Raw genomic sequence first — 13,144 nt, forward strand, 5'->3', positions numbered from 1 at the left:
CCATCCCCAAATAATAGTAAAAATTTATAAGTCCTTTCACTAATTACAATTATTCTTCCATTGCTTCTTCCAATTGTTAATTCATAAATTGTACATAATTGTAACAATATAATTGCCCTCCTCTTCATACTATTTCAAATAAGCCTTTTCATTTAATCTGGAAATTTTATATTTCTCAATTATATTGCTTACATACTATTCTGATAGGCAACTGTACCTGCTTAAACATTCCAATTTAAGTAGGCATGAAACAGTATATCCAATCTGTTTTACTTTTCCAAATTAATTGTTAGCAAGATTAGGATTTTTTTTTTTTTAATTTTTTTTTTTTTAGAGATGGTTGTCTCACTATGCTGCCCAGGCTGGTCTCAAACTTTTGGGCTCAAGCGATTCCCCAACCTCAGCCTCTCAAGTATTGCTGGGACTACAGGCATGCACCACCGCTCCTGGCTAAAATCTTGTTTTAAACAATTTTTTCCTCCAACTTCTTCTTGTGTTCTTGGTGTTCTCTAACCATCTGTACACTGGGGAGGCGGTGATACACAGCATATGCTTCCTCCTTATTTAATGTCACCTTCAGTTCAGAAACGATATGTTTCCTATTTAAAAGACAACTTTACAAGAGAAGCGTACCTAACAAAACGTCTAGGTGACTTTTTGTTCATTGATTCCAAAGACACAATCAGCCCCCGCTATTTAGTGGATACTAAGCTCTGAGGCTACATGGAAGAACCACGCAGGCACTCTTCCTGCCTTCAACAGCTTACAGTTAAGTTTAGGTAGCAAACATTTGAAACATAACGAAGCTTTTGGTTACTTAAAAGAATTCTATGGTGTTAGGGGGTAACACAAACCTGTTTTGTAAACCTGTATCTTTATACAGGGAATATGCTTAATCTTGCTACAGTATACAGGAATGTGGGAATGTTTCTTCCTCTGGGCTGCCTTTCGTACCACCTGGCTGGATGGAACACCTGTTCACTCCACTTTCCACTTGGGCTACAAACCTGAAATGAAATCTTTGCAACCAGTACAGCCTGCGCGGGGCGGGGCCCAGTCCTTCCCCCTTCGGATGCGCAGAAGCAGAGGTCACCACGCTGGACCCCTCGATTTCCTCGCGGGCGGTTCCCGGCTCCTTCACCACCCCAGCGCTTCAAGACCCCCGCCCTTTGGCCTGAGGCTCCCACTGCCCTAGCCAGTTCCCGGGCTCACTTCCAGCTTTTCCAGAAAGCTTGGCCACGCCCCTCGGCCCAGACTCTCAGGCCACTCGGCCGCAATTAACCCTCGTCTCGGTGCCTTTTTAGGCCCCTCCCTCTCAGTCGTGCCCTTCCCGTGTCTTAGGCCCCGTCTCACCCTTTCGGATGCCTCCCCTAGGACCCTACCACTTTCCACCCCTTTCCGTCTGTTATTTGTCCCCAACTTGCGCCCGCACAGGCCCCTCTGGAACGCCCCTGCCGCGTGAGTGCCCCTCGTCCCCGCTCAGGGGAGGAAAAGCCTGCGTGCCGCGCATTTCTGGCCTGGGGAGCGGGTGGAGTAAACCTGCGGGAACCATTTTACGACAACGTGCGGCTGTGCGGCGTGGCTGACGGCAAAGCCGCGCTGCTGTTGGAGAGGTCACTCCGGAGACGGCGTTGGTGTTGGGGTGTGGGGGGTTGGTGGCACTATGTGGCGCGTCTGTGCGCGACGGGCCCAGAATGTAGCCCCATGGGCGGGACTCGAGGCTCGGTGGACGGCCTTGCAGGAGGTACCCGGAACTCCACGAGTGTCCTCGCGAATTGGCCCGGCTCCGGCTCGTCGCAACAGCGCGACTACAGGGTATGGAGGGGTCCGGGCACTGTGCGGCTGGACCCCCAGCTCTGGGGCCACGCCGCGGAACCGCCTACTGCTGCAGCTTTTGGGGTCGCCCGGCCGCCGCTGTTACAGTCTTCCCCCGCATCAGAAGGTGAGCCCTAGACCCGCCCTTCTCGGATCTCCGTTGTCCTTCAGAGCTGACTGGATGCCTGCAGGATCCTCCTTGAGAGGCCTCATTGATCCTCCAACCATTCCCAGTATCTGCTTTCGTCCTTTGTCCAGTAGTCAGCTTTGGTTCCTTAGCTTCCCTCTCATGATCTATTCCGTTGAAACTATTCCGTTGAAAGGGGAACTTCAAGACTGGGGCTGTATGCAATTATCTGCCGAGGTTCATGCTTTGTGAGACCCGTAGGACTGTGGAGCAGAAAGCCTGTCACTGGAAATTACTAACTTCTCATGGGCAGAAACTGCCTTGGTATCCCTAGTTCCCAGTGTGTAATGGAACTGGATACACTTTGCATGAAATTGAATTGAATGAAATCTTAAGCCAGACTGAGAGTTAGGTAGCCCTTTAAAAATTTAATGTTTCTTCTTTTTCTCTTCCAGGTTCCATTGCCTTCTCTTTCCCCCACAATGCAGGCAGGCACTATAGCCCGTTGGGAAAAAAAAGAGGGGGACAAAATCAACGAAGGTGACCTAATTGCAGAAGTAAGTTGTTTTAAAATAACGGAGATGAGTTCGAAGAGACTGGCTTTGCCGAATTGACTGAACATTGACTTTCTGGATGTGTAGTTACCCCTTTGTTTAAGAAACTGAAGTGTTTTTCACAACTTGATGTTAGACAAGATTGGTTGGATAAGTTGCCAGCAGCTGGCCAAACTGATACTTAGCCAACGCGTTTCTAAAGTAATTTCTTCTTTCAAATCTGTCGTAGTGGCCTTATCGTCACATGAACTGTATCATTCTAGACACAGAGGCCAAGCTGGCCAACATGGTGAAACCCCGTCTCTGCTAAAAATACAAAAATCTGCTGGGCATGGCGGCCTCTGCCTGTAATCCTAGCTACTCGGTAGACTGAGGCAGGAGAATCGCTTGAACGTGGGAAGGGGAGGTTGCAGTGAGCCGAGATTGCACCACTGCACTGCAGCCTTGGCGACAGAGTGAGACTCTGTCTCAAGAAAAAAAAAATTCTAGACACAAGCTAATAAACTACATACCGACAGTATAAAGCTGAGCTGCTGCTTTTTGTGTTAAAAGGTTGAAACTGATAAAGCCACTGTTGGATTTGAGAGCCTGGAGGAGTGTTATATGGCAAAGATACTTGTTGCTGAAGGTACCAGGGATGTTCCCATTGGAGCGATCATCTGTATCACAGTTGGCAAGTGAGTAGTGCACTCATAATTTATGGAACTTCATTGCTTGGTGGAGTATTTTACCCAGAATTGAGAATTAGGAGTTAAAGACTATTTTTTAAGACTACTTTTGTGAAAGTTGAATCTGCCCATTATATTTATGCATTCTTTCTCTTCCTTAGGCCTGAAGATATTGAGGCTTTTAAAAATTATACATTGGATTCCTCGCCAGCACCTACCCCACAGGCGGCCCCAGCACCAACCCCTGCTGCCACTGCTTCGCCACCTATACCTTCTGCTCAGGCTCCTGGTAGCTCATATCCCCCTCACATGCAGGTGAGGCTCAGCCTTTGAGTGTTTGCTCTAGGTGATTTATTACTTACTTTTTTTCATAGATGGCTACTACATCTTGGAAACTGACTTTAAATGTGGTTAGTTAGGTCTTGTCATTTGGGAGTATATAGAAATTTAAACATGAAGATTGACAACTTTTCTTCCTGGTTGTTCTTTCCAGTTATAAGAACTTGAACAGTTCCTGTAACCTTTCTCAGCCTCAGTGTAGTACACAGGGTAATTCGTGGCACTTTTCATTCAAGAACATTACATTACAGATTTTGAGGATGATTTTTACTAACATCTATTCCCTGTATAATTAGAGTTTATAGTAGGCTGTGTTAGTCTGTTTTACTCTGGCATAAAGAAATACTTAGGGCTGGGTAATTTGTAAAGAAAAAAAGGTTTATTTGGCTCATGGTTCTGCAGGCTGTACAAGAAGCACGGCGCCAGCATCTGTTTCTCTTGTGGCCTCAGGAAGCTTACAATCATGGTGGAAGGTGGAAGGGAAAGGGGAAGGGTGGTGTGTCACATAATGAGAGAGGGTGCAAGAGACAGAGGGGAGTGGGTACCAGGCTCTTCATAGCAATCAGATTTCCCCTTAACTCATTACCATGGGGCATGCACCAAGCCATTCATGAGGGATCCTCCTCCAACACCCAGACACCTCCCACCAGACCCCATCTCTAACACTGGGGATCATATTTTTTTTTCCACCTAGAAAAAAACTTTATTTACACAATCTTGGATTCTGAATTTCCGATACTTCCAGGGTCTCTTGATCAAATGGGGCCGCAGCAGGTAGGGAAGCAAACACAGGGGCCAGTCCAGATTATCTTACTGAAGAACACCACCAAGAAGAAGGGAAGGCCTAATTCAGTTTTGGTCTGGACTACATCTCCTCGCACTTTGAGATCACCACAGGTAGCTTGGGCTTATTGTTAGGGCCTGTGGGAACATTCTCAATCTTTCTCATCACTAGAAGTCCATCGATGAGTTTTCCAAACATTATATGCTTCCCATCCAGCCAATCGCACTTAGAGCAGGTGATAAAGAACTGACAGCCGTTTGTACTGGAACCACTGTTTGCCACGGAAAGCAGGCCTGGAGCTGAGTGTCTTAAGTTTAAAATTTTTGTCTGCAAATGGCTCCACATAATTACTGGCGACTCCAATACCATCTCCAGTAACAAAATCTCCACCCTGAGTCATGAAATCCTTTATGACCCTGTGGAAAGTGCTTCCTTTGTATCCTATTGGAACCCCATCTTTTCTGAATTCTCTAGTGTAGAACTGCGCAAAGTTCTCGGCCATCTTAGGCACAACTCTGCAAAGAGCTTGATCTTTGTGCGGCCAACTTCCTGACTGCCATTGCTGACATCAAAGAACACCATGGGGTTAGCAGGGCTTGAATTTGCCACCACCCGTGGCTCCGACCGGGAAGCAGAAGTCAGGGATCGTATTTCAGCATGAGATTTGGAGGGGACAAACATCCAAGCTGTATCATAGGTGTCAAGTGCTGTCTGTTGAATGAAAGTCCCCAATTGGTGTTCTTTTGACATGTGGTGATCTATTTTCCAAGAGTAGGTGAAGTAATCCAGTAGTATTAATAAATGAGAAAACTGATAAAAATTAAGTGTAAGATACACATAGGTAATAGCGTTGCAACAAAGTTGAAGGCAGTGAATGTAATCACTGTTAATTGTGCTAACTAAATCAGTTTCTAAGAAACTAAGTCAATTTATTAGGTATTAGGGTTATCTTCTGTATATTTGTGTGCTTTAGATGTTACAAGTGGATAAAAATCCAGCCATCCTTTTCTAAATAATTCTGACTAGCATTTCTCCTGAATCTAGTTTATTTGTAGAAATTTTTGTATAGGAATCATTTTCTTCTTTGGAAATAACGTTCTACTCCGTGGTTTGTTAGTAACAATCATTTAGGATTTTTGCCTGGTGTTCAGTTCACACATGTATTACATGCTGTTCGGCAGATTCTCTCTCATGATACAAGACTGACTTAATTTTCCTCTACTTTGTGCCTGTAGCTTTGTGTGCATGTGCTAGGGTTTTACCTTAATTATTCTTTAAGATACTGAATTGAATTCTGAATCTCTGATACTGTTCTTTAAGATCCTGTATAGAGATTATTGACTTCACTGTTGCTTTTTTTTTTTTTTGAGCCTGTCACCCAGGCTGGAGTGCAGTGGCGCGATCTCGGCTCACTGCAAGCTCCGCCTCCCGGGTACACGCCATTCTCCTGCCTCAGCCTCCCAAGTAGCTGGGACTACAGGCGCCCGCCACCTCGCCCAGCAAGTTTTTTTGTATTTTTTAGTAGAGACGGGGTTTCATGGTGTTAGCCAGGATGGTCTCAATCTCCTGACCTCGTGATCCGCCCGTCTCGGCCTCCCAAAGTGCTGGGATTACAGGCTTGAGCCACCGCGCCCGGCTGACTTCACTGTTTCTTAAGAAGCAGATGAAGATGGCAAATTCTGAACAAAAAAGGCACTTACAATTTTTTTTCTAAGGCTTGTCTTAATTTTTTCCCCTCTCTGGAAACATCTTCAATTGAAATTATTTTCCCCTCCGCATAATCCTGTTGCTAATCAGATACAGAAGACAAAGAGGATAGCAAATGAATCCAAATTCAGTGGACACACAAGCCATATAAATAGTAAAGCAATTTTAAATTTAGATAGGCATTCTGGTGTTTGGATTTTATTGGGGTGGAAATGGCTATTATAAAAACAGGGCTTTTTTTCCCCCTGGTTTTTTATTTTTATTTATTTATTTTTTTGAAACAAGGTCTCAGTCCATCACCTACGCTGGAGTGCAGTGGTGCGATTTTGGCTCACTGCAACCTCTGCCTCCTGGGTGCAAGCGATTCTCCTGCCTCAGCCTCCCGAGTAGCTGGGAATACAGGCACACACCACCACGCCTGGCTGTTTTATTTTTTGAGACAGGATCTCACTCTTCACCCAGGCTGGAGCGCAGTGGTGCAATCTTAGCTCACTGCAGCCTTGACCTGGGCTCAAGCCATCCTCCCACCTCAGCCTCACAAGAAGCTGTGACTACAGGCGCATGCCACCGTGCCCAGCTAATTTTTTTTTTTTTTTATATAGACGAGGTTACACCATGTTGCTCAGGCTGGTCGTGGACTCCTGGGCTCAAGTGATCCTCCTGCATCAGCCTACCAAAACGCTGAGATTGTAGGCATGAGCCATCATGCCTGGTCTTTCCTGTTTTTTTTTTTTTTTTTTTTTTTTTTGACACAGTCTTGCTCTGTCACCATGGCTGGAGTGTCGTGGCACGATCTCGGCTCACTTCTACCTCTGCGATTCTCATGCCCCAGCCTCCTCAGTAGCTGGGACTACAGGCAGGTGTTACCACGCCCAGCTAATTTTGGTATTTTTAGTAGAGGTAGGGTTTCGCCACTTTGGCCAGGCTGATCTTGAACTCCTGGCCTCAAGTGATCTGCCCCTCCCAAGTGATTCTTGGCCTCCCAAAGTGCTGGGATTACAGATGTGAGCAACTGTGCCTGGCCTCCTCTTTTATTTTTTAAAATGATCATTGCACCACTGCACTCCAGGCTGGGCAACAGAGTAAGACTCCGTCTCAAAAAAAAAAAAATTATCAAATAAAATTCTATGTAAGAATTCTATGTATATATATTATATACAACAAGTTCTGAAATATGTATATATTGTGGAATGGCTAAATTGAGCTAATTTATATATGCATTACTTTACAGACTTATCTTTTAGGACACTTAAAAATCTACAAGATTGTAGGAATTTACAAGAATACAATATATTGTTATTAGCTGTTGTCACCAAAGAACAGTTTTTTTTGTTGTTGTTTGTTTTTAATATGGAATGCTTCATGAATTTGTTTGTTGTCCTTGCACAGGAGCCATGCTAATCTTTGTATCGTTCCAAGTTTAGTGTATGTGTTGCTGAAGCGAGCACAGAACAGTTCTTAATATTACATTTTTATCTTGGAAAGATATCTGGGAAGATTGGGACAAATGCAGTTTCCTGTGGGTAAAAAATAAGTAGATGCTAAGTCCAGAGCGCAGTAAAATTTTAACAGAATGGATTGGACCAAGGTCATTTTGTGAAAATGAAAATTTTCTTGGTTAAAAAAAAAAATGAAGTCTGGGTGCGGTGGCTCACGCCTATAATCCCAGCACTTTGGAAGGCCAGGGCGGGCAGATTACTTGAGGACAAGTGTTCCGAGACCAGCCTGGCCAATGTGGTAAAACCCCATCTCTACAAAAATACAAAAGTTAGTGGGCATGGTGGCACCTGCCTGTAATCCCAGCTACTTGGGAGGCTGAGGCAGGAGAATCACTTGAATCCAGGAGGTGGAGGTTGCAGTGAGCCGAGATTGTGCCGTTGCACTCCAGCCTGGGTGACAGAGTGAAACTCTGTCTCAAAATAAAAATAAATATAAAAATAAAAATAGATGAAAAGATGCTCCATACTTAGATATTGAGGAATTAATTTTGACTGTCTGAAAGAAATCTTTCCCATCTGCTTGTTGCATTTAACTTGGAGTGTGTGTCAGAGTATGGGTGAGAGTATAAGAGTATGGGTCAGAGTATGAGATTTGAAGGATGATTTACCTGGTGGGAAGCTATTGAGGTGCGAAGCTTTTGCCGTGATGAGTATTTGGATTATCATAGTCACCATCATTCTATGAAAACTATATAAACCTGCCAGACTGTTATTATGTAGAAGTCGTCCTGGTATTAAGCAATAATATGTGTATGTTTCTACAGGTACTTCTTCCTGCCCTCTCTCCCACCATGACCATGGGCACAGTTCAGAGATGGGAAAAAAAAGTGGGTGAGAAGCTAAGTGAAGGAGACTTACTGGCAGAGATAGAGACTGACAAAGCCACTATAGGTGAGATTTCTTCAGCTCTTAATGGTTGAGGCACTGAGTTTCCCAATGAGGAAGAGGATTGCCATTCTTTCCTATAATGAGTGAGTGAGATAATATGAAAACTTTTTAATTCTTAGGATTCATTTTCTGGGACAGAATATTTTATTTCTATTTAGTTATATTTATTCTTAAGTTTTTATTTATTTGTTTATTTGCTTATTTTTGAGACAGGGTCTTAATCTGTTGCCCAGGCTGGAGTGCAGTGGCAAGATCATAGTTCACTATAGCCTCGAACTCCTGGGCTTAAACCCAAACGATCCTCCTCCTTTAACCTCCCGAGTAGCTAGGACTACAGGCCTGAACCACCACACCCAGTTGATTTTTAAAATTTTTTGTAGAGATGGGGTCTCACTTTGTTGCCCAGGGTGGTTTTGAACTCCTGGCTCAAGTGATCCTCCTGCCTTGGCCTCCCTAAGTGCTGGGACTCCAAGCGTGAGCCCATGTTCCTGGCTGAGAATAATTTATAACAAAAATAATATTTAGTCAGATTTGTCAGTTCCATCCTGCACTCATTGAATTAAAGGCAATAAATCTGTCAATTCACAGATTATTTTTAGGCCCAAGTTTGCTTCCTAGCCTTATTATGTTACTAAGAAGCTATATCAGAACTGCTGCTGTCTAAACTAGGCAAGGGAATGCAAGAAGAAACAGGAGAAAATCACTTCCATGGCAGGATAATAGGAAAGAATTTAAGATGACTTTGAGGGAAAACTGAAACCAGGGTTGAGATTGTTTTCGTAGTTTGAGAATGACTGATAGAATGTACATGTGTTATATATATATATTCAGAGATGTCATATGTCCATATATCTCCTTCTTAATTCATTTTTAGACTAAAAAATAAAACCCATATAGACGGTCATATATTTATGATTTTTTTAAATGGATATTTGTAGGTATTATGAATTTTTTCTCTATGCACCTTTTTTTTTTTTTTTTTTTTTTTTTTTTTTTTTGGAGACAGAGTTTTGCTCTGTTACCCAGGCTTGGGTACAGTGATGCAATCTTGGCTCACTGCAAGCTCTGCCTCCTGGGTTCAAGCAATTCTCCTGCCTCAGCCTCCCAAGTAGCTGGGACTACAGGCATGCACGATAACACCCAGCTAATTTTTTGCATTTTTAGTAGAAATGGGGTTTCACCATGTTGGCCAGGCTAGTGTCGAGCTCTTTGACCTCGGGTGATCTGCCTGCCTCGGCCTCCCAAACTGCTGAGATTACAGGCATAAGCCACCGCACCCGGACACTCTGCTTCATAATCACCACTAAAGGAAAATCTTTCCCAAAGATGCAATGGGAGGTACTGGGCATCCTCTGTTGTGGTTGTTTTCAGATTGTGTTCTTCAAATCCCATCATTCCTTGAAGGCACCTTGGGGCAAAGGGGAAATTAAAGAGCAAGACCTTATAATGCCCTGCCTCCCTCCCTTACTTCCAGTAGAGCAGTTCTTTTTTATCTTTTTGTATTTTGTGCTTCCCCATAAATTTTATTTGAAGAAAGGATTCTGTTTCTTAAAAACACAGAAACTTTGGAAACAATAGTTCTGCTTCACCATTTAACTTGAATACCAGTGTCACTGTAGAGACTGGTCACTAGAGAAGTGTTACCTTGGTTGATCTTTGAAGTCTGTTGTGGCCCAGGATCCTTTTCATTTTAAACATTTTATTTATTTTTGAGATGGAGTCTCACTCTGTTGTCCAGGCTGGAGTGCAGTGGTGCAATCTCAGCCTATCACAACCTCTGCCTCCCGGGTTCAAGCGATTCTCCTGCCTGAGCCTCCCGAGTAGCTGGGACTACAGGTGCGTGCCACCACGCCTGGCTAATTTTTGTATTTTTAGTAGAAATGGGGTTTCACTATGTTGGCCAGGCTGGTCTTGAACTTCTGACCTCGTGATATGCCTGCCTTGGCCTCCCAAAGTCCTGGGATTACAGACGTGAGCCACCACTGCTCCCAGCCTTTTTTTTTTTTTTTTCTTGAGACAATCTTGCTCTGTCGCCTGGGATGCAGGATGGAGTGCAATGGCATGATCTTGGCTCACTGCATTCTCTGCCTCCCGGGTTCAAGCAATTCTCCTGCCTCAGCTGCCCAAGTAGCTGGGATTACAGGCACCTGCCATCATGCCTGGCTAATTTTTTGTATTTTTAGCAGAGATGGGGTTTCACCATGTTGGCCAGCCTGGTCTTGAACTCCGACCTCAGATGATCCACCCACCTCGGCCTCCTAAAGTGCTGGGATAATAGGCGCGAGCCACCATGCCCAGCCTTAAATATATATATGTATATATTTTCCTTTTTTTTGAGACGGAGTTTCACTCTTGTTGCCCAGGCTGCAGTGCAATGGCACGATCTCGGCTCACTGCAACCTCCACCTCCTGGGTTCAAGTGATTTTCTGGCCTCAGCCTCCCGAGCAGCTGGGATTACAGGCATGCGCCACCACGCCTGGCTAATTTTATATTTTTAATAGAGATAGGGTTTCTCCACATTGGTCAGGCTAGTCTTGAACTCCCAGCCTCAGGTGACCTACCCACCTTGACCTCCCAAAGTGCTGGGATTACAGGCGTGAGCCACCGCGCCTGGCCTAAAACATATTTTTTATTGGGTATTCTCAGTTGGGAAGTGGAAGGATTCATCAAAGAGAGGCACAACAGTACAGAAAGCCAATGGCTTCTTTTAGTTTTACTTTTGCAATCCTAAATGTTTGAGTTCTTTGCAAGGAAGGCAGTAGTTGAATAAAATGTAAGTTGTCAACACCATAGAAATCCTAGTAAAGCTATAATTCTTCACATTGAAATATTTGGTATAATATCAAGTATAACCTCTTAGAAAAGTTCCAAAGATGCTTTTAGGGCTGAAATCCAACATTAATATCTAGGTTGGTAGCTCCCTTAATTTGGCACGTATGTGGTTCTTATCTTTAGCAGCATAGCTGACTTCCAACTCCATCTTAGAGTCTTGTGAGTCTGCATGGGGGCTATCCTTGGAGATTTTTTAATAACTTTTAGAACTAACCACTATCTGTAATCTTTCATAGTTTTATTGAACACATATTTATTTATCATTTACTTTGGACCAGGTGCTATTTTGTACCAGGTCATATTATTTCTAAGAACTTGAAAAATATTAAATCCGTTTAAATGTATAAACATCCCTGTGAGATTGGCACTATTATTATCCCCATATTGTAGGTAAAGAAACCAAGACACAGAAGGTTAAATAGGTTGCAAAAAAGGTTATATAGCTAGCTTGAATGAGAAAAATCATTTTACTTAAAACTGTGCTGTGAGTTTGGAGGGATAGTGGAATCTCTGAAGTCCCATAATGTTTTTTCTTTCTATTTAAGGTTTTGAAGTACAGGAAGAAGGTTATCTGGCAAAAATCCTGGTCCCTGAAGGCACAAGAGATGTCCCTCTAGGAACCCCACTCTGTATCATTGTAGAAAAAGAGGCAGATATATCAGCATTTGCTGACTATAGGCCAACTGAAGTAACAGATTTAAAACCACAAGCACCACCACCTACCCCACCCCCGGTAGGTATGCTTCTAGAATTCAGGAAACACTTAACCTTGTTTCTCTCTAAATTAAGGAGTTTTGATTAGATGATATCCTAGGTTCCTTCCACCTCCAAGATTCTATGACTAAGGAGGGAGATAGTTGATTAACCTTTGTGGAGACCTATAGTGTTTGTTGTACTGCATTGTTCACCTAATGGTCGATAGTTTGGGCCTTGTAGCTTTTTTTTTTTCTGCCATCTAGAGTCCTGCTGAAAACAAAGCTGAGTGATATGCTGTCTTTCTGCTTTAGATGTAGATATCATGCTTGTGGAAAGTAAGGCTTCATTGCCCCAGCCCTTTTTTTTTTTTTTTTAAAAGAGACAAGGTCTCACCCTGTCGCCAAGGCTGGAGTGCAGCGGTGCAGTCATAGCTCACTTCATTGCCCGTTTTTTATTAAATATACTGAATAATCTCTGTCACTTGAAATCCTCTTGTTATTCACGTAGTAGGTCAAGCATATATTTCTGATACAGTGGAACCTTGACATGATTTCTTTTGCATAGAATTTATTATATCACAAAATACTTTATAATAAACTATAACATGAACTTGCATTAACTCCAACCAGAGATAACACTGACAGTGAAGCTTCTGCAGATGCTAGAATCGTGAGTTTAAGCTAGGTAAACATTTCTATAAGACAAAAGTTGATTTGTGACTACTGTACATTTGTGGGAAGCTGGCAAGTAGCATTGTTGTTGTATTTCTTTTTTTTGGTTTTGTTTTTTAATTGTTGTTGAGACGGATTCTCACTCCATCGCCTAGGCTGGCTTGCAGTGGCGCGATCTTGGCTCACTGCAGCCTATACCTCCCGGGTTCAAGCCATTCTCCTGCTTCAGCCTCCTGAGTAGCTGGGATTACAGGCGCCAGCCACCATGCCTGGCTAATGTTTTTATTTTTAGTAGAGAAGGGGTTTCACCATGTTGGCCAGGCTGATCATGAACTTCTGACCTCAGGTGATCTGCCCACCTCAACCTCCCAAAGTGCTGGGATTACAGGTATAAGCCACCGTACCTGGCTATATTTTTAAAGATACTTTTCAACATGGGGCTTTACAGCATAATTTTTGTATTTTGAAATTAGCTGGCTGGGTGTGGTGGCTCACGCTGGTAATCCCAGCACTTTGGGAGGCCGAGACGAATGGATCGCTTGAGGTCAGGAGTTTGAGACCAG

At 43.5% G+C, this 13,144-nt stretch overlaps 1 protein-coding gene, 1 non-coding gene and 1 pseudogene across 9 annotated transcripts in view; 1 reads left to right on the forward strand and 2 right to left on the reverse strand.

Annotated features, from left to right (window-relative positions):
- The first annotated feature begins 1,616 nt into the window (after positions 1-1,616).
- Positions 1,617-13,144, forward strand: part of DLAT (dihydrolipoamide S-acetyltransferase) — a 38,303-nt gene continuing 26,775 nt past the window's right edge. For 4 of the 8 annotated variants that reach the window (XR_012423689.1, XR_012423690.1, XM_005579621.5 and 1 more), the window contains exons 1-6: positions 1,617-1,942; positions 2,398-2,499; positions 3,049-3,173; positions 3,326-3,479; positions 8,258-8,384; positions 11,760-11,947. Coding sequence is in view for 6 of the 8 variants with exons in the window: in XM_005579621.5 (XP_005579678.3) it covers positions 1,664-1,942; positions 2,398-2,499; positions 3,049-3,173; positions 3,326-3,479; positions 8,258-8,384; positions 11,760-11,947 (975 nt within the window). In the remaining 2 variants the exon portion in view is untranslated. The remainder of the gene's footprint in view (positions 1,943-2,397; positions 2,500-3,048; positions 3,174-3,325; positions 3,480-8,257; positions 8,385-11,759; positions 11,948-13,144) is intronic. The other 4 variants (XM_045371029.3, XM_045371030.3, XM_045371031.3 and 1 more) reach the window with 3 other exon arrangements.
- Positions 4,369-5,037, reverse strand: LOC107127433 (peptidyl-prolyl cis-trans isomerase H pseudogene; annotated as a pseudogene).
- LOC123568892 (U6 spliceosomal RNA) lies at positions 7,339-7,442 on the reverse strand. The gene has a single exon (XR_006692450.1). It is a non-coding gene; the product is annotated as a U6 spliceosomal RNA (small nuclear RNA).

This window comes from Macaca fascicularis, chromosome 14 (genome assembly GCF_037993035.2).
Source record: "Macaca fascicularis isolate 582-1 chromosome 14, T2T-MFA8v1.1".
NCBI lineage: Eukaryota > Metazoa > Chordata > Mammalia > Primates > Cercopithecidae > Macaca > Macaca fascicularis.